Source organism: Hemitrygon akajei, chromosome 6, assembly GCF_048418815.1.
Source record: "Hemitrygon akajei chromosome 6, sHemAka1.3, whole genome shotgun sequence".
NCBI classification, from domain to species: Eukaryota; Metazoa; Chordata; class Chondrichthyes; order Myliobatiformes; family Dasyatidae; genus Hemitrygon; species Hemitrygon akajei.
Genome location: NC_133129.1, coordinates 10986128 through 11011927, shown reverse-complemented (window position 1 = coordinate 11011927; position 25800 = coordinate 10986128). Strand labels below are relative to the sequence as shown.

The 25800-nt window shown below is 46.6% G+C and overlaps 2 protein-coding genes across 2 annotated transcripts in view; both read left to right on the top strand.

Moving 5' to 3' along the window:
* The window catches only part of mfap3l (microfibril associated protein 3 like), a 52139-nt gene that overhangs the window by 5840 nt on the left and 20499 nt on the right, over nt 1–25800 (top strand). Inside the window, exon 2 of the mRNA XM_073047876.1 lies at nt 7082–7488. Within this exon, the coding sequence (XP_072903977.1) occupies nt 7224–7488 (265 nt within the window). The 5' untranslated portion in view covers nt 7082–7223. The remainder of the gene's footprint in view (nt 1–7081; nt 7489–25800) is intronic.
* Nucleotides 11159–25800, top strand: part of LOC140728786 (uncharacterized) — a 31794-nt gene continuing 17152 nt past the window's right edge. The window contains exon 1 of the mRNA XM_073047743.1: nt 11159–11254. Coding sequence (XP_072903844.1) covers nt 11159–11254 — 96 coding nt within the window. The remainder of the gene's footprint in view (nt 11255–25800) is intronic.

The following is a 25800-nucleotide window of genomic DNA, read 5'->3' as shown; positions in this document are numbered from 1 at the left end:
ATGGATGCTGAGAAATGAGACAATGTTTCTCCAGACCAGGGTGTAAGGCACACTAGTACACATAACACACAATAACTTAGGAAAGTAAGGATAAAATCATAGATAAACAAAGTGCATAAATTAAATATTTTATATACAATACAGATTATCTGGTGACACTTTGAATGTGACACTGCAGGGAGTTCAGAACCCGAATGGCCTGAGGAAAGAAGCTGTTTCCCATCCTGACCGTTCTTGTCTTCTTGCATCGGAATCTCCTGCCTGATGGTAGAAAAACAGAGGATGCTGGATGGATGGGTGTGATCCTTGATAATACTAAGGGCCCCGTGTACACAGCTAAACTGATAAATGTCCCTGATGGATGGTAGAGAGATCTCGGCCATTCTTCCATTTACTAGCATAGTAATTCCTTTTACTAGAAAAAGGACTTAATGCTTTCCTGGTGTATATTACGAATAAACTCTTCTCAGGCTTCCAGTTGGGTACAGGTATTGATTTTAACCAATGTTTCGATGACAAACTCTCATTTTCATCAGGGATGATCCCTAGTAATGTCTAGTCCGGCGTTAAATATACCCCTGTCGTCCATCCCTCCTGATTGGTTAGTCCTCATCCGATCATGTTTTCGCTTTCTCACCCTGATTACAATCAAATTCTTACTTAGGGTGAGACCTTTGTCTTTGCTAAAATTCTTCTTCTCTAGTTCTATTTCAATGGCTTCCTTCACCAGGCGGTCCCAAAAGCCAGTGGCGTGGCACAGTAGTTTCGCGCCATCAAAGTCAATCCTATGCTCATGGCGAATGCAAAGTTCTACGAAAGCTGATTTCTCCAGGTAACCTAAGTGGATACACCTCCCGTACTCCAGACCGTGCATCCCGTCTGGCTGATATTCGCTGCTCTGCATTCACAAGGGAATCCTGTAAAAGTCAGCCATACTGAGTTCCTGGTCATCTTTGACTTGCATCAGCATGATTTGAGCTGTCTTGTGGGTTTGTGGATGGTATTAATCCAGTATTTCTACAGGGTCCTAGTGATCCTCCCAGAAACCACGTGCACATAGGGCACACAGGCGGTGGCAATGGGCTCCTCCTTGTTGTTAGGTTTCCTAGTTTTTCTGATGGCCCTTTTAAGGGTCCGTTTGATTTCCTTCGCCTTTGTATCCATTCTTTAGGAACGTGTGCGTAATGGTCTCATTTCTTCAGGGAGACTCTTTGTGTCTGAAATAGTTTTCACTCATTTATCAAAGTAGAAAGAACTGCTGTACGTTGGGAGGCGAAATGGTGGCTGTTATTGTTGAGGTATAAGTCCATGTGAGTGGGTTTCCAATAGACACCATGTCTGAGGCTACCGTCCAGTTTCTGTCATATTAGAATTCCAGGAACGGGAGACAGCCATCCTTCTGCATCTCCGTTTTAAATGGAACCTTTGGATGTACACTGCCCAGATGGTTGCGGAATAGTTGGACTGCCTGGTGAAGGAAGGCATCGTAATAAAACTAGAGAAAAAGAATTTTAACAAAGATGAAGCTCTCGCTGTAAGTAAGAACTGGAATTTGGCTGTGATCAAAGTGGGACAGCAGAAACCTGATTGGATGAGGACTAACCAATTGGGAAGGACGGACGTCGGGGGTATATATACCATCGGACTAGACATGCCCAGACATCTTCCTTGATGAAGATGGCAGAGTTTGTCATCGAAACATTGGTTAATATTGATACCTGTAACCGGATTGACCCCTGAGAAGAATTTATTCATCCATTTACTACATAATAATCTCACTTACTAGCAGTTAGACAATAGACAATAGACAATAGGTGCAGAAGTAGACCATTCGGCCCTTCGAGCCTGCACCGCTATTTTGATATCATGGCTGATCAACTACTATCAATACCCGGTTCCTGCCTTGTCCCCATATCCCTTGATTCCCCTATCCATAAGATACCTATCTAGCTCCTTCTTGAAAGCATCCAGAGAATTGGCCTCCACTACCTTCCGAGGCAGTGCATTCCAGACCCCCACAACTCTCTGGGAGAAGAAGTTTTTCCTTAACTGTCCTAAATGACCTACCCCTTATTCTCAAACCATGCCCTCTGGTACTGGACTCTCCCAGCATCTGAAACATATTTCCTGCCTCTATCTTGTCCAATCCCTTAATAATCTTATATGTTTCAATCAGATCCCCTCTCAATTTCCTTAATTCCAGCGTGTACAAGCCCAGTCTCTCTAACCTCTCTGCGTAAGACAGTCCAGACATCCCAGGAATTAACCTCGTGAATCTACGCTGCACTTCCTCTACAGCCAGGATATCCTTCCTTAACCCTGGAGACCAAAACTGTACACAATACTCCAGGTGTGGTCTCACCAGGGCCCTGTACAAATGCAAGAGGATTTCCTTGCTCTTGTACTCAATTCCCTTTGTAATAAAGGCCAACATTCCATTAGCCTTCTTCACTGCCTGCTGCACTTGCTCATTCACCTTCAGTGACTGATGAACAAGGACTCCTAGATCTCTTTGTATTTCTCCCTTACCTAACTCTACACCGTTCAGATAATAATCTGCCTTCCTGTTCTTACTCCCAAAGTGGATAACCTCACACTTATTCACATTAAACGTCATTTGCCAAGTATCTGCCCACTCACCCAGCCTATCCAAGTCACCCTGAATTCTCCTAACATCCTCATCACATGTCACACTGCCACCCAGCTTAGTATCATCAGCAAATTTGCTGATGTTATTTTCAATGCCTTCATCCAAATCGTTGACGTAAATTGTAAACAGCTGTGGTCCCAATACCGAGCCCTGTGGCACCCCACTAGTCACCACCTGCCATTCCGAGAAACACCCATTCACCGCTACCCTTTGCTTTCTATCTGCCAACCAGTTTTCTATCCATGTCAATGTCTTCCCCCCGATGCCCTGAGCTTTGATTTTACCCTCCAATCTCCTATGTGGGACCTTATCAAATGCCTTCTGAAAATCGAGGTACACTACATCCACTGGATCTCCCCCGTCTAACTTCCTGGTTACATCCTCGAAAAACTCCAACAGATTAGTCAAGCATGATTTACCCTTGGTAAATTCATGCTGGCTCGGCCCAATCCTATCACTGCTATCTAGATATGCCACTATTTCATCCTTAATAATGGACTCTAGCATCTTCCCCACCACCGATGTCAGGCTGACAGGTCGATAGTTCTCTGTTTTCTCCCTCCCTCCTTTCTTAAAAAGTGGGATAACATTAGCCATTCTCCAATCCTCAGGAACTGATCCTGAATCTAAGGAACATTGGAAAATGATTACCAATGCATCTGCAATTTCCAGGGCCACTTCCTTTAGTACCCTAGGATGCAGACCATCTGGACCTGGGGATTTGTCAGCCTTCAGTCCCATCAGTCTTCTCATCACCGTTTCCTTCCTAATGTCAATCTGTTTCATTTCCTCTGTTACCCTATGTCCTTGGCCCATCCATACATCTGGGAGATTGCTTGTGTCTTCCTTAGTGAAAACAGATCTAAAGTACTCATTAAATTCTTCTGCCATTTCTCTGTTTCCCATAACAATTTCACCCAATTCATTCTTCAAGGGCCCAACATTGTTCTTAACTATCTTCTTTCTCTTCACATACCTAAAAAAGCTTTTGCTATCTTCCTTTATATTCCTGGCTAGCTTGCGTTCATACCTCATTTTTTCTCCCCATATTGTCTTTTTAGTTAAGTTCTGTTGTTCCTTAAAAGTTTCCCAATCATCTGTCCTCCCACTCACCTTAGCTCTGTCATACTTCCTTTTTTATAATGCTATGCAATCTCTGACTTCCTTTGTCAACCACTGTGGCCCCTTTCCCTCCTTTGAATCCTTCCTTCTCTGAGGGATGAACTGATTTTGCACCTTGTGCATTATTCCCAAGAATACCTGCCATTGCTGTTCCACTGTCTATTCTGCTAGGCTATCCGTCCAGTCAACTTTGGCCAGCTCCTCCCTCATGGCCCCATAGACTCCTCTGTTCAACTGCAACACTGACACCTCCGAGCTGCCCTTATCCTTCTCAAATTGCAGATAAAAACTTACCATATTATGATCACTACCTCCTAATGGCTCCTTTACTTCAAGATCGCTTATCAAATCCTGTTCATTACATAACACTAAATCCAGAATAGTCTTGTCCCTGGTCAGCTCTCGTACAAGCTGTTCCAAGAATGCATCCCGTAGGCACTCTACAAACTCCCTATCCTGTGGTCCAGCACCAACCTGATTCTCCCAGTTCACCTGCATGTTGAAATCCCCCATAACTACTGCGACATTACCTTTGCCACATGCCAATGTTAACTCCCTATTCAACTTGCATCCAATATCCATGCTACTGTTTGGTGGCCTGTAGACAACACCCATTTGGGTCCTTTTGCCTTTACTGTTCCTCAGTTCTATCCACACAGACTCTATTTCTCCTGACCCTATGTCCCCCCTTGCAAAGGACTGAATCTCATTCCTCACCAACAGGGCCACCCCACCCCCTCTGCCCACATTTCTGTCCCTACGATAGCACGTATACCCTTGTACATTCATTTCCCAGGTCTGATCTCCCTGCAGCCATGTCTCCGTTATCCCAACAACATCATAGTTACCCATTCGCACCTGAGCTTCAAGCTCATCCGCCTTATTTCTGACACTTCGTGCATTCAGATATAGAATTTTTAACCCATTTCTCCTCTCTGTTTGAATCACTGCCTATTGTGCTTAACCCAGCTCCCCGAACTCCCATCGGGCTATATGCCCCTAGAATTTTGTTGTCCTTCCTAAATTTACTTATTCTTTCAGCACATTTAACTCCATGTTCCATCAGACCATCCCTCTGTACATGTGTCCTCCTTATCACTTGTTCCGCCTCACCTTTCTCTACTACACACTTTATATTCCGGAACCGTGTAGTCCCCACCTGTCCTTTATTCTTCCTCTCGCTATCCTCTCTCACATTCTGGATCCCCGCCCCCTGCAAATTTAGTTTAAACCCCCCCCCCCCCCCGCAAGAATGTTAGTACCGCTCCAGTTCAGGTGTAAACCGTCCCTTCGGAACAGATCCCACCTTCGCTGGAACAAAGCCTAATTATCTACAAACCTGAAGCCCTCCCTCCTGCACCATCCTCTCAGCCACGTATTAATCTTTATAATCTTTCTGTTCCTTGCCTCATTCGCACGTGACACAGGTAGCAATCCTGAGATTGTTACCCTGGAGGTCCTGCTCTTCAGCTTTGCACCTAACTCCCTGAACTCCCTACGCAGGACCCCCTCACTCATCCTACCCACGTCATTGGTCCTTGGTAACACAAGTGCCTGCAGATGCTAGATTATGGGGCCACACACAATATGCTGGATGAACTCTGGGTTGAGCAGCATCTGTGTGAGGGATTGTTGTCAATTCCTTTCCCCACAAGCATGTTATCGTCCTGCTGAGTTCCTCCCACAGATTGTCCGTTGCTCAATAACGTTCTTGGTAATTCACGTGTCTGTATAGAAATTTCTTAAATGTTGTCAGAGTACCTGCTTCCACCATCCTGGTTAATGATAGAGGTCAGAGGAGAATGGCCAGACTGGTTCAAGTAACCATGTGTTGGTGTGTAGGAGAGTAGTCCAGTTTCCAACAAACCTCTGAGTGAAAAGAAATCTTTCTCAGAGTGTCTCTGAACTTTTTACCCCAGGCTTGTACCCTCCAGTTACAGACACCTCTTCTATGGGGTAAATTTTCCTCCTATTGTCTCCACATATGTTCCTCATAATTTCAATGTACAAAGTGCTAGAACCAGAACTGGTCTCAAGATTCAAGCCAGCAGAATTATTGTTTAATGTCAAAAAAACAGAAAACATGGGAAACACGCAGCAGGTGAGACAGCATCTGTGGAGAAAGAAACACAATTCTCGTTTCAAGTCTGGAACTCTTCATATGAACTGGGAAGTATGCTGTCTGACCTGAGAGTTTCCTGTGTTCTTAAGAAGTTTTTATTACAACTTTCTAGTACCTGCAAATGCTTTTTAATTTTGTTTTTAATACAAACATCTTCAAAAGGTGATGCCTCAAAAGAGGTTGCATCCATGATGAAGGACCCCCGTTGCCCAAGACGTTCCCTCCTCCCATTGCTACCGTCAAGGAGGAGGCACAGGAGCATAAAAACACACATTCAAAGTTTTACAAATAGCTTCTTCCCCTCCACCATCAGATTTCTGAATGGACCATGAACACTACCTGATTATATTTTTCTTTATTTTGCCCTCTTTTTAAACTATTTATTTAATTTATATGTACAATACTATGCAAAAATGTTAGGCACATGTGTATAGTTAGGGTGCTTAGAACCTTTGCACAGTACTGTAGTAATTTTATGTATTGCTCTGACTGCTGCCACAAAAAAATCAAATTTCATGACATATGTGAGTGATGATAAACCTGATTCTGATATGGGTCTCTATTGTCGACCGAGAGTGGGAAGGGAGCAGGGAGAGGGGAATCACGGTTGGGAAAAGGGGAAGGGAGATGCAAGAGAGCAGAGAGCAAGAGAGACATATTCTGTAATGATCAATAAACTAATTGCTTGGAATCAAATGTCCGATCCTGATGTCTCAGATCTGGGTGTGTCTGCCCCCATGCCATCCCCAGCTCCTGGCACTCCTCTGCCTGCTGCCCTACACCCCTCCCACGGCGCTCCACTCTCATCGTTCTCAACATCCTTCACTCACGCTAGATTCACAAACTCGCTCTCCGCTCCACGCAGTACTGTGCAAAGGTCTTAGGCACCCTAGCTATAGATTTGTGCCTCAGACTTTTGCACAGTACCGTACATACAGTATATGTGCTAGCACATATGCTCTTATTGTAATTTGTAGCTTTTAAAAATACGATGTATTGCAATATACTGTCGCCGCCAATGGCAAATGTCATGACCTATGCTAATGATGTTATACCTGATTCTGATGTAACTTCCTGCCTTAAGTTACTGTTTTGCAAGCTTAGCTCCCTGACTGGTCTTGTGTCCTTCAAAGATCTTAGCATCCTTTTCTTGCTTGTACCTTAAGATTGTGCTTTTTGATTTCTAGGTAGCGCCATCCTCAATGAAACTTGAAAACTACAGCTACATACCAAGGAAAAACACTATTTGTGTCTTAATTTGGGAATGAAGTCCCTCACGCACACGATAAAAGACTAGGCGGACAGTGTGACAACTTCTCGGCAGTAGAGATGACTGCACCGGTCAACCTGCAATGCTGCCTTCTCCTGTTGACATCCGGTCACCTGCTGTGCACTCTAGCCCAGGGTGCAAACCACACCACTGTAAATGGGACAGAGCAGACGGCCGGCCGAGTGCCTTTTATTACGTCCCAGCTGGATCACCTCATAGCCAAAGAGGGTCTCAGTATAACGATAGGCTGTAACGTCAGTGGGAACCCTCCGCCGCAAGTTCAGTGGTACAACTCCAATGGGAGATTGCTGACTCAAGAAGGTGGTAAGTTTGGAACTCAATTGCGGCCGAGGGCATAACAGTTTTGTAAACAGACTCATCCTGACAATGATACTTGAGTAACACACACAAACTAATGGTGGGGTTCAGCAGGTCAGGCAGCATCTATGGAGGGGAAGGTTCAACCTCAGGGACCTAACTTTAAACCTTTAACTCCCCCTTCTGTCTTTGTCCTTTCCCCATTCTGGCTCCCCTCTTACTCATTCTCTTTTCTTCACCTGCCTATGACCTCCCTCTGGTGCCTTTCCTCCTTCCCTTTCTCCCATGGTCCACTCTCCTCTTCTATAGATTCCTTCTTCTTCGGCCCTTTACCTCTTCCACCTATCCCCTCCCAGCTTCTCATTTCATTACCCTCCCCACCCACCCACTTCCCTCCTCACCACCTTTTCCCTATCACCTGCCAGCTTGTATTCCCTCCCCTACCTCCCCACCTCCTTCTTTTAGATTCTTCCCCCTTCCTTTCCAGAGTCACAGCCCGAGACATCGACTATTTATTCCTCTCCATAGATGCTGCCTGACCCGCTGAGTTCCTCCAGCTTTTTGTGTGTGTTGCTCTGGATTTCCAGCATCTGTAGAATCTCTGGCGTCAATGACATGGAGAACTCTCAAGGTTCTGATGCAGAGAGAGTTTGCCGCTGCATTTACAATCACACAGGATACAAGGCCATTTCACTCATCGTGCTTGTGCTATCTCTTTGCGATCACACCCAGCCATTTGAAATCATATACCTTAGGCACACTGGGCTTCATCAGCCGGAGCACTGAGTATAGAAACTGGGATATATTTTAAGGTACAGTACAGTAAGTGGAGGAAAGATTAAGGGAGAGGTCAGAGGTAGGCATTTTACACAGAGAAACACACACAAAGCGCTGGAGAAACCCAGCAGACCAGGCAACATCTATGGAATAGAGTAAACAGTCGACATTTCGGCTGACATCCTTCAACATGGTGGGCCGGAGGTCCTGTACTGTTTATAATATAGTGTTGAATTTGTTCAAGACGTTGGTGAGGCTACACTTTGAGTATTGTGTCAGATTGCCATGGGAAAGATGCAATGAACATAGAAAGGGTGAAGAATATATTAACAAGCACTTTACTGGGAATTGAGGGTCTGTGTTACAGAAGCGGTCGAGAAGATTGGCACCTTATTAGAGAATGAGCAGTAATCTTCGGGGGTATAGATAGGGTCAATGTGCACAATCTTATTTCCAGGGTTGCGGAATCAAGAACTAGAAATTGATTTAAGGTGAGAAGAGGGAGATGTAATAAGAATCTAAGGGCAACCTTTTCACCCAGAGGATGAATAGTATATGGAATGAGCTGCCAGAGGAAGTGGTCGAGGCAGGTACAATAACATTTAAAAGACATTTGGACAGGTACATGAATAGGAAAGGTTTACAGCTGGGGTCTGTGAACCCTTTGTTTAATGGTATTGGTCCATGGCATAGGAAAGGTTGTGAACCACTGGTTTGGAGGGATATGGGCCAAACATAGGGACATGGGAATAATTTGGATGGGAATTGTGGATCATTTGGGCTGATGGACCTGTTTCTCTGCTGTGTGACCCTGTGACTCTTAATCACAGGCAATCATGGTACAGTAGAGAACCAGTTTCCAAATCATATTTTTACGGCCAAAAATGTTCTTTCAGCCAATCCCAACTTTTGGTTCATAGTATGAGTCTTCAAATACTCACCAAGTCACTTTTTCCAATCTGCTAAAGGTTTCTGTGTCCTCTATCCTTTCAGAAAGTGATGCCCAAATCTCAACATTCCTTGAGAGAAATATTTCTTTTTTGATCTCTCTTCTAGTATTTCTAACAACTAATAAATCCTTGCTCCCAAATAATTGACTTCCAACTAATTAATCCTGTTTTCTTTCCATTTCCTCATCGTTGTTGGGCCCTTAGCTCCCAAACGTCGGCAGTGGGCCCGAAACATCGACAGTGCTTCTCCCTATAGATTCTGCATGGCCTGCTGCGTTCCACCAGCATTTTGTGTGTGTCGCTTGAATTTCCAGCATCTGCAGATTTCCTCGTGTGAGCTTCACCAGAGCCCGGTTGACCGGCCTTACCTGTTTCCACCTCCCACGACGGGGTCGTAGGGTTGGACTTTTGAGAGGCATTTCCCCATTGACCTGGTGTTTTAAAATTACTTATCTAATGCCCCTTTGAAATCCTAATGCATCAAGTTCCACCACCCTTGCGGTTGGCTCCTTCCAGGTTATGCATGTGCCCATTATCGACGACACAGGAAGCTCTTGCCTCCTCCATTTCTCTAGCAAAACTCTTTCGGCGGTAGGTGAATTGTCTGAAAGGCTGGAGTCAATGCACAACGCGATCAGCGTTTTGAAGCACTTTATGATGATAGATGATGACAGATGATAGATGAACAGCAAGTGAGACAAGCTTTTAACTGTATCTAAGTACATGTGACAATATTAAATCAAACCCAATTCCAATTCCACTTCCAGTTACGTCGGAGTATTTTGCCAGACTACGATGCTGTAGTGTTCTATGTTCTACCGACCTCCTAACCTGCTCTAAGACCAATCCCTCCTAGCTTGCTATTTTTCTATCATTCATGTTTCTTAACACTATCTTCAATGTCCCTAATGTATCTGCCAATGACACCACCCCTGGCAGAGGATCCATGCACCCACCACTCTGTCTAAGAAATTTACCTCTGACATCCCTCCCTTTGCTTTCCTCCAATCACCTTAAATTTCCTTGGCTTCTTCAGTTTATTATCACTAGGTATCAATCTCACTGACGCGGGGAAGTACATATGCGCTACCTTGAGATTCATTTCCTTGCAGACATTCACAGTAGAAGAGAGAAATCTAATAGAAACAATGAAAAACTACACACAAAAACAAACAATGTGCAAAAGAAGAAAAACCATGCAAATAAATAAGTGAATAAATACCACCGAGTACATGAGTTGTAGAGTCCTTGAAAGTGAGCCCATAGGTAGTGGAACCAGTTGAGAATTGAGGTGAGTGACATCATCCATGCCGGTTCAGGAGCATGATGGTTGAAGGGTAATAACCGTGCCTGAACCTGATGGTGTAGGACCTAAACCTCCTGTACCTCTTTCCCGGGAGAAGAGAACACAGCCTGTATGAAGGCAGCCCTTGTTGATGGCAGTGCTCCTTGTAAATGTGATCAGCGGTGAGGAGGACTTTGCCTATGATGGACTGGGTGGTGTCCACCAATTGACAAAGACTTCTATTAATAATAAGCTTCATCTTAATCCTGTGCAGTGTTCACAAAGATCAGCTGTAAACAAGCATGCTGTTTACTTATTTGTGACTCTTTCACATACCAAGTGAACTTTGAGATGTTGTGTGGGGTGTGAGGTAACCTGGAAGAACAGGTTCTGCGTGCTGGTGAAATGAGGGAAATCACATAACTCATCTTAATGGACCCCCGCCCCACCCCTTATTGGTGGAGGTGACTGCAATATCTGGTTGTTTTCTAGTCTTTGGAAATGTGTAGGGGTTAAAGTGTGAGGTAAAAATTATTGATGAATGCTTTGTGGTTTACAAGGTGGATAAGCTGGTATCACACAAAAATGCTGGAGGAACTCAGTAGGTCAGGCAGCATGTTATCATCATTAACGTTGTGTGTCGTGCTGTATGATGTGGGCGACCATGGTCTTCACCATGATTGTACTTGGCAAATTCTATAGAATTCTACAGAAGTGGTTTGCCATTGCCTTCTTCTGGGCTGTGTCTTTTGCAATATCGGTGAGCCTAGCCATTATCAATGTTCTTCAGAGATTGTCTGCCTGACGTCAGTGGTCACATAACTTGTGATATGCACCAGCCGCTCATACGACCATCCACCCCCTGCCCCCATGGCTTCACGTGACCCGGATCAGGGGGCTAAGCAGGTGCTACACCTTGCCCAAGGGTGACCTGCAGGCTAGCGGAGGAACGGAGCATCTTACACCTCCTTTGGTAGGGACTTATCTCCATCTCACCACCCATCGGGCAGCGTGTATGGAGGGAAATAAACAATTGATGTCTTGGGCTGAGACTCCGGTTCCCAGCCCAGAACTTTGACTGTTAATTCCCCTCTATCAATTCTGCCTGACCTGCTGAGTTCTTCCAGCAACCTGTGCGTGTTACTCAAGATTTGCAGCATTTGCAGAATCTCTTGTGATTTGATAAGCTGACAGTTCTGGATAAGATAAATATTATCAGAGAAGGGGTATGAAGGAGGCTAGCATCTTAGAAAGTGACCGAACCCCCAGCCCAATGTGAAATATGTCCTGGACTGCTATAGCAAGCATTGGTGGAAATTATGAAGAGTATGATTATTTAAACCTGAAAAATGCAGATACTGGAAATATGAAATTATTAAAGAAAGTAGACACAAGAGATTCTGCAAATGCTGGAAATCCTGTTTATTCCAGTCGATTGTTGACTGCATATTCCTCTCCCTAGATGCTGCCTGGCTTGCTGAGTTCCTCCAGCATTTTGTGTGTATTTCTTTGATTTCCAGCATCTGCAGATTTTCTCTTGTTTGAGCATAACATTTAGGTCTGGCCCTAGGTAAATTTTCTGACAAAATAAGCTTGTGTCTACTCCTGCAAAGTATTCTTAGGGTTGTAGATGAGATGAAGCCAGTATAAAATTAAATGTGTGCGACCTCATCAAGGAGTATGAGTTCTTAGTTCAGTGCAAAAAGTCTTCCAAATTACAGGAAGCTGTACAAAGAAGCATTGACAAAGTTGCAAGTACACTACAGTGAAAGAAACGTGTGATTTAAAGGGAAGAATAGAAGCATGGGACTGGAGAAGTATTTTCAGTCCTTTCGTCCTCAATAGGATTATGGCTGATTTGTCACTCCATATTTTTGCCAGCAACATATTCACAGGGCAAACACAAAGTACACTGCAGATGCTGTGGTCAAATCAACTCGTACAAACAAGCTGGAGGATCTCAGCAGGTCGGGCAGCATCCATGGAAATGAGCAGTCAACGCTTCGGGCCGAGACCCTTTGTCAGGGGCCCTATAAAGAAGGTGCCAGGTGAAGAACCAATCAGAGGAAAGATCAAGGGGTGGGGGAGGGGAAGCAGGGAGGGGATAGGCCAGTGAGGTGAAGAAGGAATGTAAGGGGAAAGCACTATGGGTAACAGATGGAGGCAGAACCATGAGGGAGGTGATAGGCAGCTGGAGGAGGAGGCAGAGTGAAAGTGTGATAGGGGAAGGGAGAGGGAGGGAATTACCGGAAGTTGGAGAATTTGATATTCATACCAAGGGGCTGGAGACTAGAATTCTCCATCTTCTGGTAATTCCCTCCCTCTCCCTTCCCCTATCACACTTTCACTCTGGCACCTTCTTTATAGGGCGCCTGCCCCCTCTTCAGTCCTGACGAAAGGTCTCGGCCCAAAACGTTGACTGCTCGTTTCCACGGATGCTGCCCGACCTGCTGAGTTCCTCCAGCTTGTTTGTACGTCTTGATTCACAGGGCAAATTTCTGCCTTTTCCCCTCTCAGCTGGGCTGCTTTCACCTGGGAGGTGCTGGGCTTCTTCAGAAGTTTAGCTGCTGCACTTGTCCAGACAAGTGAAGCATATGCAGTCAGATTTCTACTTTGTGCCCTGTTGACGACGGACGGAAATACCTTGCGGTGTCAGGAGGTGAATCACCAGTCCCCTGATGCCTTTGAATAACAAAACTTTCTCAGCTTATACAGTATAGTGCAAAAGTCTAGAGCGCCTACTGTATGTAGATATATAGAGAGTTAGGAGACCTTTGCACAATACACACGTAATTTTATGTAGTGCACTGTACTGCTGCTGCTGCTCCAATGTGAAGCCTGTTCGAGGTATGCCTACCCTGAAGAAGTTTGAATCTTCTTTGTGGTGGGAGTTCAGTGAGACCCTCCCTCACTCTGCTCTGCCACTGTGATCACTTGTCACCTTGTCCTTTCTCCTCCCCTCCCTCCACCTTCTTATTCTGACTTGTTCCCCCTCCTTTCCAGTCCTGATGAAGGGTCTCGGCCTGAAACACTGACTGATTATTCCCGTCCAGAGATGTTGCCTGACCTGCTGAGTTCCTCCAGCACTTTGTCTGAATCATGGTTGGACAGGGGGATGCGGGGGGGGGGGGGGGGGGGTGGGGCAGCGGGAAGCACCAGAAAGACATTCTGTAACGATCTATAAACCAATTGTTTGAATAAAATGCCTGTTGGCTCTAGGCTGGGTGTGTCTGCACCCATGCCATCTCCCTTTCCCCATCCCTGCCACCTGTTCCACCCGCTGCCCCCCCACCCCGTGGGGCTCCACCTTCACCATTCTCAACATCATTTGCTCCAGCCAGATTTACAAACTCACTCCCCACTCCCCATTGATAAATACAGTACTGCTCAAAAGTCTTAGGTACCCCAGCAATGTATTTGTGCCTAAGACTTCTGCATAGTACTGTATTTAATATACAAATGAATTATCTCCCAACAATTGTCATTTTCTGAAGAGAATTCTCACCAACCCTGTGTGCAAAACTTTTTCCCAACGCCGCTCATTAAACGCAAGAGATTCTGCAGATGCTGGAAATCTTGAGCAACACAGACACAAAATGCTGGGAGAACTCAGCAGGTCAGGCAGCATCTATGGAGGAGAATAAAGAAACAATATTCTCAGCCAAGATGAAGACTTGAAAGAAAAGGGTCAGAAGTCAGAATAAGATGGGGGAGGGGAGGAGTACCAGCTGGGAGGTAATTCGTAAGGTCAAGTGAGGAGGGGAGGGGAATGAAATGCGAAGCTGGGAGGTGATTCGTAAGGCCAGGTGAGGAGGGGAGGGAATGAAATGCGAAGCTGGGAGGTGATTCGTAAGGCCAGGTGAGGAGGGGAGGGGAATGAAGTGAGACACTGGGAGGTGATTTGTAAGGCCAGGTGAGGAGGGGAGGGGAATGAAGTGAGACACTGGGAGGTGATTTGTAAGGCCAGGTGAGGGGGAAGGTGGGTGGGGAGGGGAGGGGAATGAAGTGAGACACTGGGAGGTAATTCGTAAGGTCAAGTGAGGAGGGGAGGGGAATGAAATGCGAAGCTGGGAGGTGATTCGTAAGGCCAGGTGAGGAGGGGAGGGGAATGAAGTGAGACACTGGGAGGTGATTTGTAAGGCCAGGTGAGGAGGGGAGGGGAATGAAGTGAGACACTGGGAGGTGATTTGTAAGGCCAGGTGAGGAGGGGAGGGGAATGAAGTGAGACACTGGGAGGTGATTTGTAAGGCCAGGTGAGGAGGGGAGGGGAATGAAGTGAGACACTGGGAGGTGATTTGTAAGGCCAGGTGAGGGGGAAGGTGGGTGGGGAGGGGAGGGGAATGAAGTGAGACACTGGGAGGTGATTTGTAAGGCCAGGTGAGGAGGGGAGGGGAATGAAGTGAGACACTGGGAGGTAATTCGTAAGGTCAAGTGAGGAGGGGAGGGGAATGAAATGCGAAGCTGGGAGGTGATTCGTAAGGCCAGGTGAGGAGGGGAGGGGAATGAAGTGAGACACTGGGAGGTGATTTGTAAGGCCAGGTGAGGAGGGGAGGGGAATGAAGTGAGACACTGGGAGGTGATTTGTAAGGCCAGGTGAGGAGGGGAGGGGAATGAAGTGAGACACTGGGAGGTGATTTGTAAGGCCAGGTGAGGAGGGGAGGGGAATGAAGTGAGACACTGGGAGGTGATTTGTAAGGCCAGGTGAGGAGGGGAGGGGAATGAAGTGAGACACTGGGAGGTGATTCGTAAGGCCAGGTGAGGAGGGGAGGGGAATGAAGTGAGACACTGGGAGGTGATTTGTAAGGCCAGGTGAGGAGGGGAGGGGAATGAAGTGAGACACTGGGAGGTGATTTGTAAGGCCAGGTGAGGAGGGGAGGGGAATGAAGTGAGACACTGGGAGGTGATTTGTAAGGCCAGGTGAGGGGGAAGGTGGGTGGGGAGGGGAGGGGAATGAAGTGAGACACTGGGAGGTGATTTGTAAGGCCAGGTGAGGAGGGGAGGGGAATGAAGTGAGACACTGGGAGGTAATTCGTAAGGTCAAGTGAGGAGGGGAGGGGAATGAAATGCGAAGCTGGGAGGTGATTCGTAAGGCCAGGTGAGGAGGGGAGGGGAATGAAGTGAGACACTGGGAGGTGATTTGTAAGGCCAGGTGAGGAGGGGAGGGGAATGAAGTGAGACACTGGGAGGTGATTTGTAAGGCCAGGTGAGGAGGGGAGGGGAATGAAGTGAGACACTGGGAGGTGATTTGTAAGGCCAGGTGAGGAGGGGAGGGGAATGAAATGAGACACTGGGAGGTGATTTGTAAGGCCAGGTGAGGAGGGGAGGGGAATGAAGTGAGACACTGGGAGGTGATTTGTAAGGCCAGGTGAGGAGGGGAGGGGAATGAAGTGAGACACTGGGAGGTGATTTGTAAGGCCAGGTGAGGAGGGGAGGGGAATGAAGTGAGACACTGGGAGGTGATTTGTAAGGCCAGGTGAGGAGGGGAGGGGAATGAAGTGAGACACTGGGAGGTGATTTGTAAGGCCAGGTGAGGGGGAAGGTGGGTGGGGAGGGGAGGGGAATGAAGTGAGACACTGGGAGGTGATTTGTAAGGCCAGGTGAGGAGGGGAGGGGAATGAAGTGAGACACTGGGAGGTAATTCGTAAGGTCAAGTGAGGAGGGGAGGGGAATGAAATGCGAAGCTGGGAGGTGATTCGTAAGGCCAGGTGAGGAGGGGAGGGGAATGAAGTGAGACACTGGGAGGTGATTTGTAAGGCCAGGTGAGGAGGGGAGGGGAATGAAGTGAGACACTGGGAGGTGATTTGTAAGGCCAGGTGAGGAGGGGAGGGGAATGAAATGAGACACTGGGAGGTGATTTGTAAGGCCAGGTGAGGAGGGGAGGGGAATGAAGTGAGGACACTGGGAGGTGATTTGTAAGGCCAGGTGAGGAGGGGAGGGGAATGAAGTGAGACACTGGGAGGTGATTTGTAAGGCCAGGTGAGGAGGGGAGGGGAATGAAGTGAGACACTGGGAGGTGATTTGTAAGGCCAGGTGAGGAGGGGAGGGGAATGAAATGAGACACTGGGAGGTGATTTGTAAGGCCAGGTGAGGAGGGGAGGGGAATGAAGTGAGACACTGGGAGGTGATTTGTAAGGCCAGGTGAGGGGGAAGGTGGGTGGGGGGAGGGGAGGGGAATGAAGTGAGACACTGGGAGGTGATTCGTAAGGCCAGGTGAGGAGGGGAGGGGAATGAAGTGAGACACTGGGAGGTGATTTGTAAGGCCAGGTGAGGAGGGGAGGGGAATGAAATGAGACACTGGGAGGTGATTTGTAAGGCCAGGTGAGGAGGGGAGGGGAATGAAGTGAGACACTGGGAGGTGATTTGTAAGGCCAGGTGAGGGGGAAGGTGGGTGGGGGGAGGGGAGGGGAATGAAGTGAGACACTGGGAGGTGATTCGTAAGGCCAGGTGAGGAGGGGAGGGGAATGAAGTGAGACACTGGGAGGTGATTTGTAAGGCCAGGTGAGGAGGGGAGGGGAATGAAGTGAGGACACTGGGAGGTGATTTGTAAGGCCAGGTGAGGAGGGGAGGGGAATGAAATGAGACACTGGGAGGTGATTTGTAAGGCCAGGTGAGGAGGGGAGGGGAATGAAGTGAGACACTGGGAGGTGATTTGTAAGGCCAGGTGAGGGGGAAGGTGGGTGGGGGGAGGGGAGGGGAATGAAGTGAGACACTGGGAGGTGATTCGTAAGGCCAGGTGAGGAGGGGAGGGGAATGAAGTGAGACACTGGGAGGTGATTTGTAAGGCCAGGTGAGGAGGGGAGGGGAATGAAGTGAGACACTGGGAGGTGATTTGTAAGGCCAGGTGAGGAGGGGAGGGGAATGAAGTGAGACACTGGGAGGTGATTTGTAAGGCCAGGTGAGGAGGGGAGGGGAATGAAGTGAGACACTGGGAGATGATTCGTAAGGCCAGGTGAGGAGGGGAGGGGAATGAAGTGAGACACTGGGAGGTGATTTGTAAGGCCAGGTGAGGAGGGGAGGGGAATGAAGTGAGACACTGGGAGATGATTCGTAAGGCCAGGTGAGGAGGGGAGGGGAATGAAGTGAGACACTGGGAGGTGATTTGTAAGGCCAGGTGAGGAGGGGAGGGGAATGAAGTGAGACACTGGGAGATGATTCGTAAGGCCAGGTGAGGAGGGGAGGGGAATGAAGTGAGACACTGGGAGGTGATTTGTAAGGCCAGGTGAGGAGGGGAGGGGAATGAAGTGAGACACTGGGAGGTGATTTGTAAGGCCAGGTGAGGAGGGGAGGGGAATGAAATGAGACACTGGGAGGTGATTCGTAAGGCCAGGTGAGGAGGGGAGGGGAATGAAGTGAGACACTGGGAGGTGATTCGTAAGGCCAGGTGAGGAGGGGAGGGGAATGAAGTGAGACACTGGGAGGTGATTTGTAAGGCCAGGTGAGGAGGGGAGGGGAATGAAGTGAGACACTGGGAGGTGATTTGTAAGGCCAGGTGAGGAGGGGAGGGGAATGAAGTGAGACACTGGGAGGTGATTTGTAAGGCCAGGTGAGGAGGGGAGGGGAATGAAGTGAGACACTGGGAGGTGATTCGTAAGGCCAGGTGAGGAGGGGAGGGGAATGAAGTGAGACACTGGGAGGTGATTTGTAAGGCCAGGTGAGGAGGGGAGGGGAATGAAGTGAGACACTGGGAGGTGATTTGTAAGGCCAGGTGAGGAGGGGAGGGGAATGAAGTGAGACACTGGGAGGTGATTCGTAAGGCCAGGTGAGGAGGGGAGGGGAATGAAGTGAGACACTGGGAGGTGATTCGTAAGGCCAGGTGAGGAGGGGAGGGGAATGAAGTGAGACACTGGGAGGTGATTTGTAAGGCCCGGTGAGGAGGGGAGGGGAATGAAGTGAGACACTGGGAGGTGATTTGTAAGGCCAGGTGAGGAGGGGAGGGGAATGAAATGAGACACTGGGAGGTGATTTGTAAGGCCAGGTGAGGAGGGGAGGGGAATGAAGTGAGACACTGGGAGGTGATTTGTAAGGCCAGGTGAGGGGGAAGGTGGGTGAGGAGGGGAGGGGAATGAAGTGAGACACTGGGAGGTGATTTGTAAGGCCAGGTGAGGAGGGGAGGGGAATGAAGGGCGAAGCTGGGAGGTGATGAGAGGAAGAAGTAAAAAGCTGAAGAAGGAATCTGGTAGAAGATCATGAACCATAAAAGAAAAGGAAGGAGAATGGGAACCAGAGGGAGATCTTCCTCTCCTCCCACTTAATTCTGGCTTCTGCCCCTTTCCTTTTCAGTCCTGATGAAGGGTCTCAGCCTGAAATGTGCACTGTTTATTCCCCATTCTGACATGTCTATCCATGGCCTCCTCTATTGTCAAAATGAATCCAAACTCAGGTTGGAGGAACAACACCTTATATACTGGCTGGGTAGCCTCCAACCTGATGACATGAACATTGACTTCTCTAACTTCCATTAATGCCCCTCCTCCCCTTCTTACCCCATCCCTGACATATTTAGTTGTTTGCCTATTCTCCATCTCCCTCTGGTGTCCCCCCCCCCCCCCCTTTCTTTCTCCCGAGGCCTCCCGTCCCATGATCCTTTCCCTTCTCCAGCTCTGTATCACTTTCGCCAATCACCTTTCCAGCTCTTAGCTTCATCCCACCCCTCCGGTCTTCTCCTATCATTTCGCATTTCCCCCTCCCCTCACTACTTTCAAATCTCTTACTATCTTTCCTTTTGGTTAGTCCTGATGAAGGGTCTCGGCCTGAAATGTCGACAGTGCTTCTCCCTATAGATGCTGCCTGGCCTGCTGTGTTCCACCAGCATTTTGAGTGTGTTGTTTGAATTTCCAGCATCTGCAGATTTCCTCGTGTTTATTCCCCTCTGTAAATGCTCCCCAGTCTGCTTAGTTCCTTCAGCATTTTGTGTGCATTACCCACTCATGAGAGACCTGTCTCTATCTTTTAAGTTAACTAACCTATTTCTGAACTCCAAACCCAGTGCAAATGGCTTCCACCTTGTCTATCCCTTCGTCCTAATGTTGGGGAAAGTTCTGTCCAGTTGGATTTGGAACATTAACCTTCCAAGTTCCTTGGACTGCAACCATAGCCAACCATGAGCAGACGGACATCAAACTGGACATTGTTACAAATCAAATTATAAACAAAACCTTCAAGTAACTGAGTGAAGCTAAAGGGAAATTAAGACACCTAGTGGGATGCATCCTCAGATCAAGGGAGGAAGGTGAAAATGGCTGAGTCTGAAGTCATTGTGTTTTAGGACTTTACTGAGCACAAACACATGATAGTGGACTAGATACCGTCCTGAGTAATTTACATTTTTTATAGAGACAGTCAGCACAATTATGGGCCATTAAACATCTGTGGACTCTGATAGAAACATTATAATGTCTGTAATTAAGAGTGTAATGCCCATGCATTTATATAAAGCTGGAAATTATCAATGTGGCATTCAGAAGTGATCAACGTGCTTAATTCTCCTCCAAATTCTTTGAATTCACGATGCATGCCGCAATGCAGTCTACGTGAGGGGCTTTGACGAGAGATTATTAGAGAGGATTAGGAGCTGTGGAATTCGTAGGAAGATATAATTAAGATTAGTTAGCAGACAAGAAACAGAGGTTGAGGACAGAAAGCTATGCAAGTTTGTAGCACTTAAAATGCAGTGTCGTATCGTTAGTCTGTTGAAGCCAGGGAAATGCAACTCAGAAGTGGATGGACCTCTTTCTATGTGGTGATACAAAAGATTCTGCAGAGGCTGGAAATCTCGAGCAACTTAGCAGGTCAGGCAGCGTCTAGGAGGGAAATGAAAAGTCGACGTTTTGTGTTGATACCCTTCTGCTTGGCCTGAATTGTTGACTGTCCATTTCCCACAATGGATGTTGGCACGTTTGACCACAAGATCATAAGATACAGGAGCAGAATTAGGCCATTTGTCCCATTGAGTCTGCTCTGCCATTTCATCATGGCTGATCCATTTTCACTCTCAGCTCCAGTCTCTGCCTTCTCCCTGTATCCTTTCATGCCCTGACTAGATAGAGGTTAATTTCTACCTGGGGTTTAGGGCAGTGGTTACAACATTGTTAGAAAGCGAGGAGGGTTCACTTTTGCACCTGCTTCTGTTCAATAAGTAGTTTTGTCCACATCAGTGATTTGTGATCAGCTCTCCCATGAGTAATGTCTGAGTTCTTGGAGAATTTAATGCAATTCTGGCTGCCCCATTATTTGGGAGCATTGGAAAGGGTGCAGATGAGTTTTAGCAGGGTGCTGCCTGGATTAGAGTATGAGCCAAAGGAGAGGTTGGACAAACTTGGATTGTTTTATCTGGAATGTCAAAGTTTCAGCTGAGACTTCATAGAAGTTTATAGGAGCTACTTTCTTTATAAGTTTCTGTGAATTGTCCCCTCAACTTCCAACACTCCAAAGTAAGCCAATTCTCTTCTGGATGTAAACAACTTGCTCTGCAAATCTCCTTTAAACTTTCCTCCTCTCACCTTAAACCTTAAAGGTTGTGAGGGGAATGAAGTGAGAAGCTGGGAGGTGATGAGAGGAAGAAGTAAAAAGCTGAAGAAAGGATCTGGTAGAAGATCATGAACCATGAAAGAAAAGGAAGGAGAATGGGAACCAGAAGGAGATCTCCTTCCTCTCCTCCCACTTAGTTCTGGCTTCTGCCCCTTTCCTTTCCAGTCCTGATGAAGGGTCTCAGCCTGAAATGTGCACTGTTTATTCCCCTCTGTAAATGCTCCCCAATCTTCCCAACCTTCTTTACGCCACTGACCAATACCATTGAGCAAGGGGTCCGTAGACCCCCAGGTTTTAAACGGATGCCCTCTAATCCTTAGGATTTCAAGATTCAAGTTTATTTGGCACATGCACATCGAAATATACAGTGAACAGCGCCGTTTGCATTAACAAACGACACATGTGAGGGTGCACTGGTGTCACTGCATATTCCAGTGCTGACATTCCTACCCTGGGAGAAGGATTCTGAACGCCCACCCAGGAGATGTACAGGGCAAGTTGTTCACATACAGTGGATGAGTGGTGGTTGTCTGGGACGGGCTACCAGGGCTGGTGGTGGAAACAGATATGATGGTGCCAATCAAGAGGCCTGTTAGATAAACACATGAATACGGAATGTGTAAATCCAGAAGAGAATCAGTTTAATTCAGCTTTGTGTTCAGTACAGGCATTATGGACAGAAGGACCCATTCCTCATCTGAGTTTTATAGGTCATGAATTGGCAGGTGATTTGCAACACAGCCGGAGGTCAACCGGCCCATTGCGTCCACATTGTAAATTCAATGAGACCCGAGCACATTTCAAATCCATGGCAAAATGGCTCCAAAAGAGGCAAAAGGAATATTGTGTCATTGAACGTTAAATTGTGCAGTTGGTTGAGGAAACAATTAGTGGTTGTTAAATGTACAGGTGTGGGGCAACACAAAATCAGGTTTGGATTCTTTCTGTACTTAATAGGATGCAGTGTTCATTGTCCATTCTTATTTGCTTTGATGAACCACCCTTCTGTAGGTATTTTTGGTGTGATTGGGGAGGGGTTCCAGGATTTAGACCCAGTGTCACTGAAGGGGAGGGTGCAACGTGGAGGGGAACTTGCAGTTGGGGTTATTCCCATTTTCCTCCTGCCTTTGGAGGTCTTGGTAAAAGTCTCAGATTCAGGGTGTCCTTTCAGAGTATCCCAGGTTATCAGCCGCAGTGTATTTGTGCGCCCATGTTTGCATTGGGTTGAGAGCTCAGATCCACGTTACTTCAAAGTTCAAAGATGAAAGTAAATTTATTATCAAAGTATATATATGCCACCATTTACAAACCTGAGATTCATTTTCTTGTGGGCACTCTCAATAAATCTACAGAATAATAACCATGACAGATCAGTGAAAGACTGGCCGTTCAACCAGATGCAGAAGACAACAAATTGTGCAAATACAAAAGGAAGAAATAATAATACTGATAAATAAATAAGCGATAGAGAACATGAGATGAAGAGTCCGTTGGTTGTGGAAGTTAGAGCCATGCTTTGCACGAGTGAGTTTAGGCAAAACCTACACACAGGGTTGTAGATAGTTAGAATTCTTTTCAAAAAATGTTAATTGATGCAGGATCATTTCCTTGTTAAGTATAAGGCTCAGAGAGCTTTGTTCGTCAAAGGCATCAGAAGATCGGTGATTCATTGCCTGCCAACCCATCACCTTCCCAAGGTTTACAACACGCATATTAGGAGTCTGATTGCAGATGCTCCACTTGTCTGGAGAAATTAATGTTTAGTGTAGTAGACGGGTGCCAAGCAAGTAGACAGCTTTGATCTGGATGATGTTGAGATTAAGATCATAGAACATAGAGTTGTACAGCACAGTACAGATCCTTTGGCCCATAATGTTGTGCCAACTTTTTAACCTACTTTAAGATCAAGTTAACTCTTCCCTCCCACGTAGCCCTCCATTTTTCTATCATTTACGTGCCTAGCTAAGGGTTTCTTAAATCTCCTCAATGTACAGTATCTGCCTCCACCACCACCAGCGGGGTAATTTTAGGAATCCTGACAATCTCTGGTAGACAAATTGGGGGGTGGGGAATGGAAAATCCAACAATAGTGGGAGGACAGGAGGTGGATTGGATGTGGGACACACAGGAGACAAGAGCTACCTGTAATTGAAAATTCCAATATTTCATACCAAGGGGTTATGGACTACCCAAGCAGAATACGAGGTGTTATTCCTCCAGCTCCTTATCGTGAGTCTGTGGCCTCTATTTGCAATATCAACAGTCACAGGAGATTTTGTTTTAACATCCACCTCATCAGAATGGGATCATTGCTAATTCTTCAAAACTGTTGGGTCTCAGCCCAACGGCAACTAGGCCAGAAGCAAAGGAAAGGGTTAAAGTCAGGAGATTCTGCAGATGCTGGAGATCCAGAGTAACAGACACGCAAAGTGCTGGAGGAACTCAGCGGGCCAAACAGATCTATGGAGAGGAACAAACAATCGATGTTTTGTGCCGAGACCCTTCATCAGGTGAACGGTCTCGGCCCAAAACCTCAACTCTTTATTTCTCTTCATAGATGTTGCCTGACCTGCTGAGTACCTCCAGCACTTTGTGTGTGATAAGGAAAGTGACGTATTAATAGCAACCTTGTGAGATATAAACTCCAGTCCTGACCGATGGTGCTGGATAACCTATTTTTCTATATAAGTTAAGTTCAAGTTTAAGATTAATTGTCATTCAACCATACACATGAACATAGCCAAACAAAACAGCATTCTTGCATCAGTCTTCACTGTGGAATAACTACCTGTATGGTAGAAGTTCCAGATGTCAGGGGGCATGAAATGTGTGAAGTTACCATTACTAGGGAGAAGGATCTGTGAAACTGAAAGGTCTGAAGGTAGGTAAGTCACCTGGACCAGATGGTGTACACCCCGGGGTTCTGAAAGAGGTGGCTGAAGAGATTGTGGAGTCATTAATAATGATCTTTCAAGAATCTCTATATTCTGGAATAGTTCCACAAGACTGGAAAATTGTAAATGTCACTCCACTCTTCAAGAAGGGAGAGAGGCAGAAGAAAGGACACTATAAGCCAGTTAGTCTGACCTCAGTGGTTGGGAAGATGTTGGAGTCGATTATTAAGGATGAGGTCTCAGGGTACTTGGAGGCACATGATAAAATAGACCATAGTCAGCATGGTTTCCTCAAGGGAAAATCTTGCCTGACAAATCTGTTGGAACTCTTTGAAGTAGTAACAAACAGGATAGATAAAGGAGAATTGGTTGATGTTGTGTACTTGGAATTTCGTCGGCCTTTGACAAAGTGCCACCCATGAGGCTACTTAACAAGCTACGAGCCCATGGTATTACAGGAAAGATTCTAGCATGGGTAAAGTAGTGGCTTAAAGACAGGAGGCAATGAGTGGGAATAAAGGGGGCATTTCCTAACTGGCTGCAGGTAACTAGTTGTGTTCCACAAGAGTCTATGTTGGGACCAATTCTTTTTATGTTATATCTAGATGATGGAATCGATGACTTTGTTGCTAAATTCTCAGACAATATTAAGGTAGCTGCAGGGACAGGTAGTCTTGAGGAAGTAGAGAGGCTACAGAAGAACTGAGACAGATTAGGAGAATGGGCAAAGAAGTGGCAAATGGAATACATTATTGGGAAGTTCATGGTCACGCACTTTGGTAGAAGAAATGAAAGGGTTGACTATTTTCTAAATGGAGAGAAAGTACATAAAACTGAGCAAAAGGACTTGGGAGTCCCTGTGCAGGATTCCCTGAAGGATAATTTGCAGGTTGAGTCTGAGGTGAGGAAGGCAGGTGCAATGTTAGCAATTTATTTCAAGAGGACTAGAATTTAAAAGCAAGGATGTAATGTTGAGACTTTATAAAGCACTGGTGAGGCCTCACTTGGAGTGTTGTGAGCAGGTTTGGGCACCTTAGAAAGGATGTGCTAAAACTGGAGAGGGATCAAAGAAGGTTCAGAAAAATGATTCCAGATTTCATATGAACAGCTGTGGGCCTGGATTCACTAGAATTCAGAAGAATGAGGGGTGACCTCATTGAAATCTATCAAAAGGTGAAAGGCCTTGATAGAGTGGATGTGGAGAGGACATTTCCTATGGTGGGAGAGTCTAAGACCAGAGGACACAACCTCAGAATAGAGGAGTGTCCTTTTTGAATGGAGATGAGGAGGAATTTCTTTAGCCAGAGAGTGGTGAATCTGTGCTGTGGAGGCCAAGCCTTTATGTATATTTAAGGCAGAGGATGATAGATTCATGATTGGTCAGGGCATGAAGAGATACTGTGAGAAGGCAGGAGATTGGAGTTGAGGAAAATTGGATCAGCCATGATAAAATGGCAGAGCAGACTCGATGGGCCAAATGGCCTAATTCTGCTCCTATATCTTATGGTCTTATGGTCATTCCCCCGGGGCAAAGGTGCAAAACACAGTACCACCAGTCACATGGAGCATATCTAATTATGATAGCAGAAAAACATACTGTTACAAAAATGATAACATTAAAAAATCAGAATATATCCCAAGAGCCGGAGTGTTCTGGCCTGTGGATTAATGGTGCATGGGATGTTGTTTTGGAGCCAAGTTTCTGCAAGAAAAATACCGCAGAACTTCCTCATCTTGCACAAGTGTCGCTGCAGACAAACACGTTCCAGATCATCTTCCACAGGAGGGGCCAGCACGAAATTCAGTGGCACACAGCCAGCTCTGGTGTCTCCTTCCCCGATGGCTACAACAGCCCACCCGGAGGCATGAGGGCCTATTTCATGCA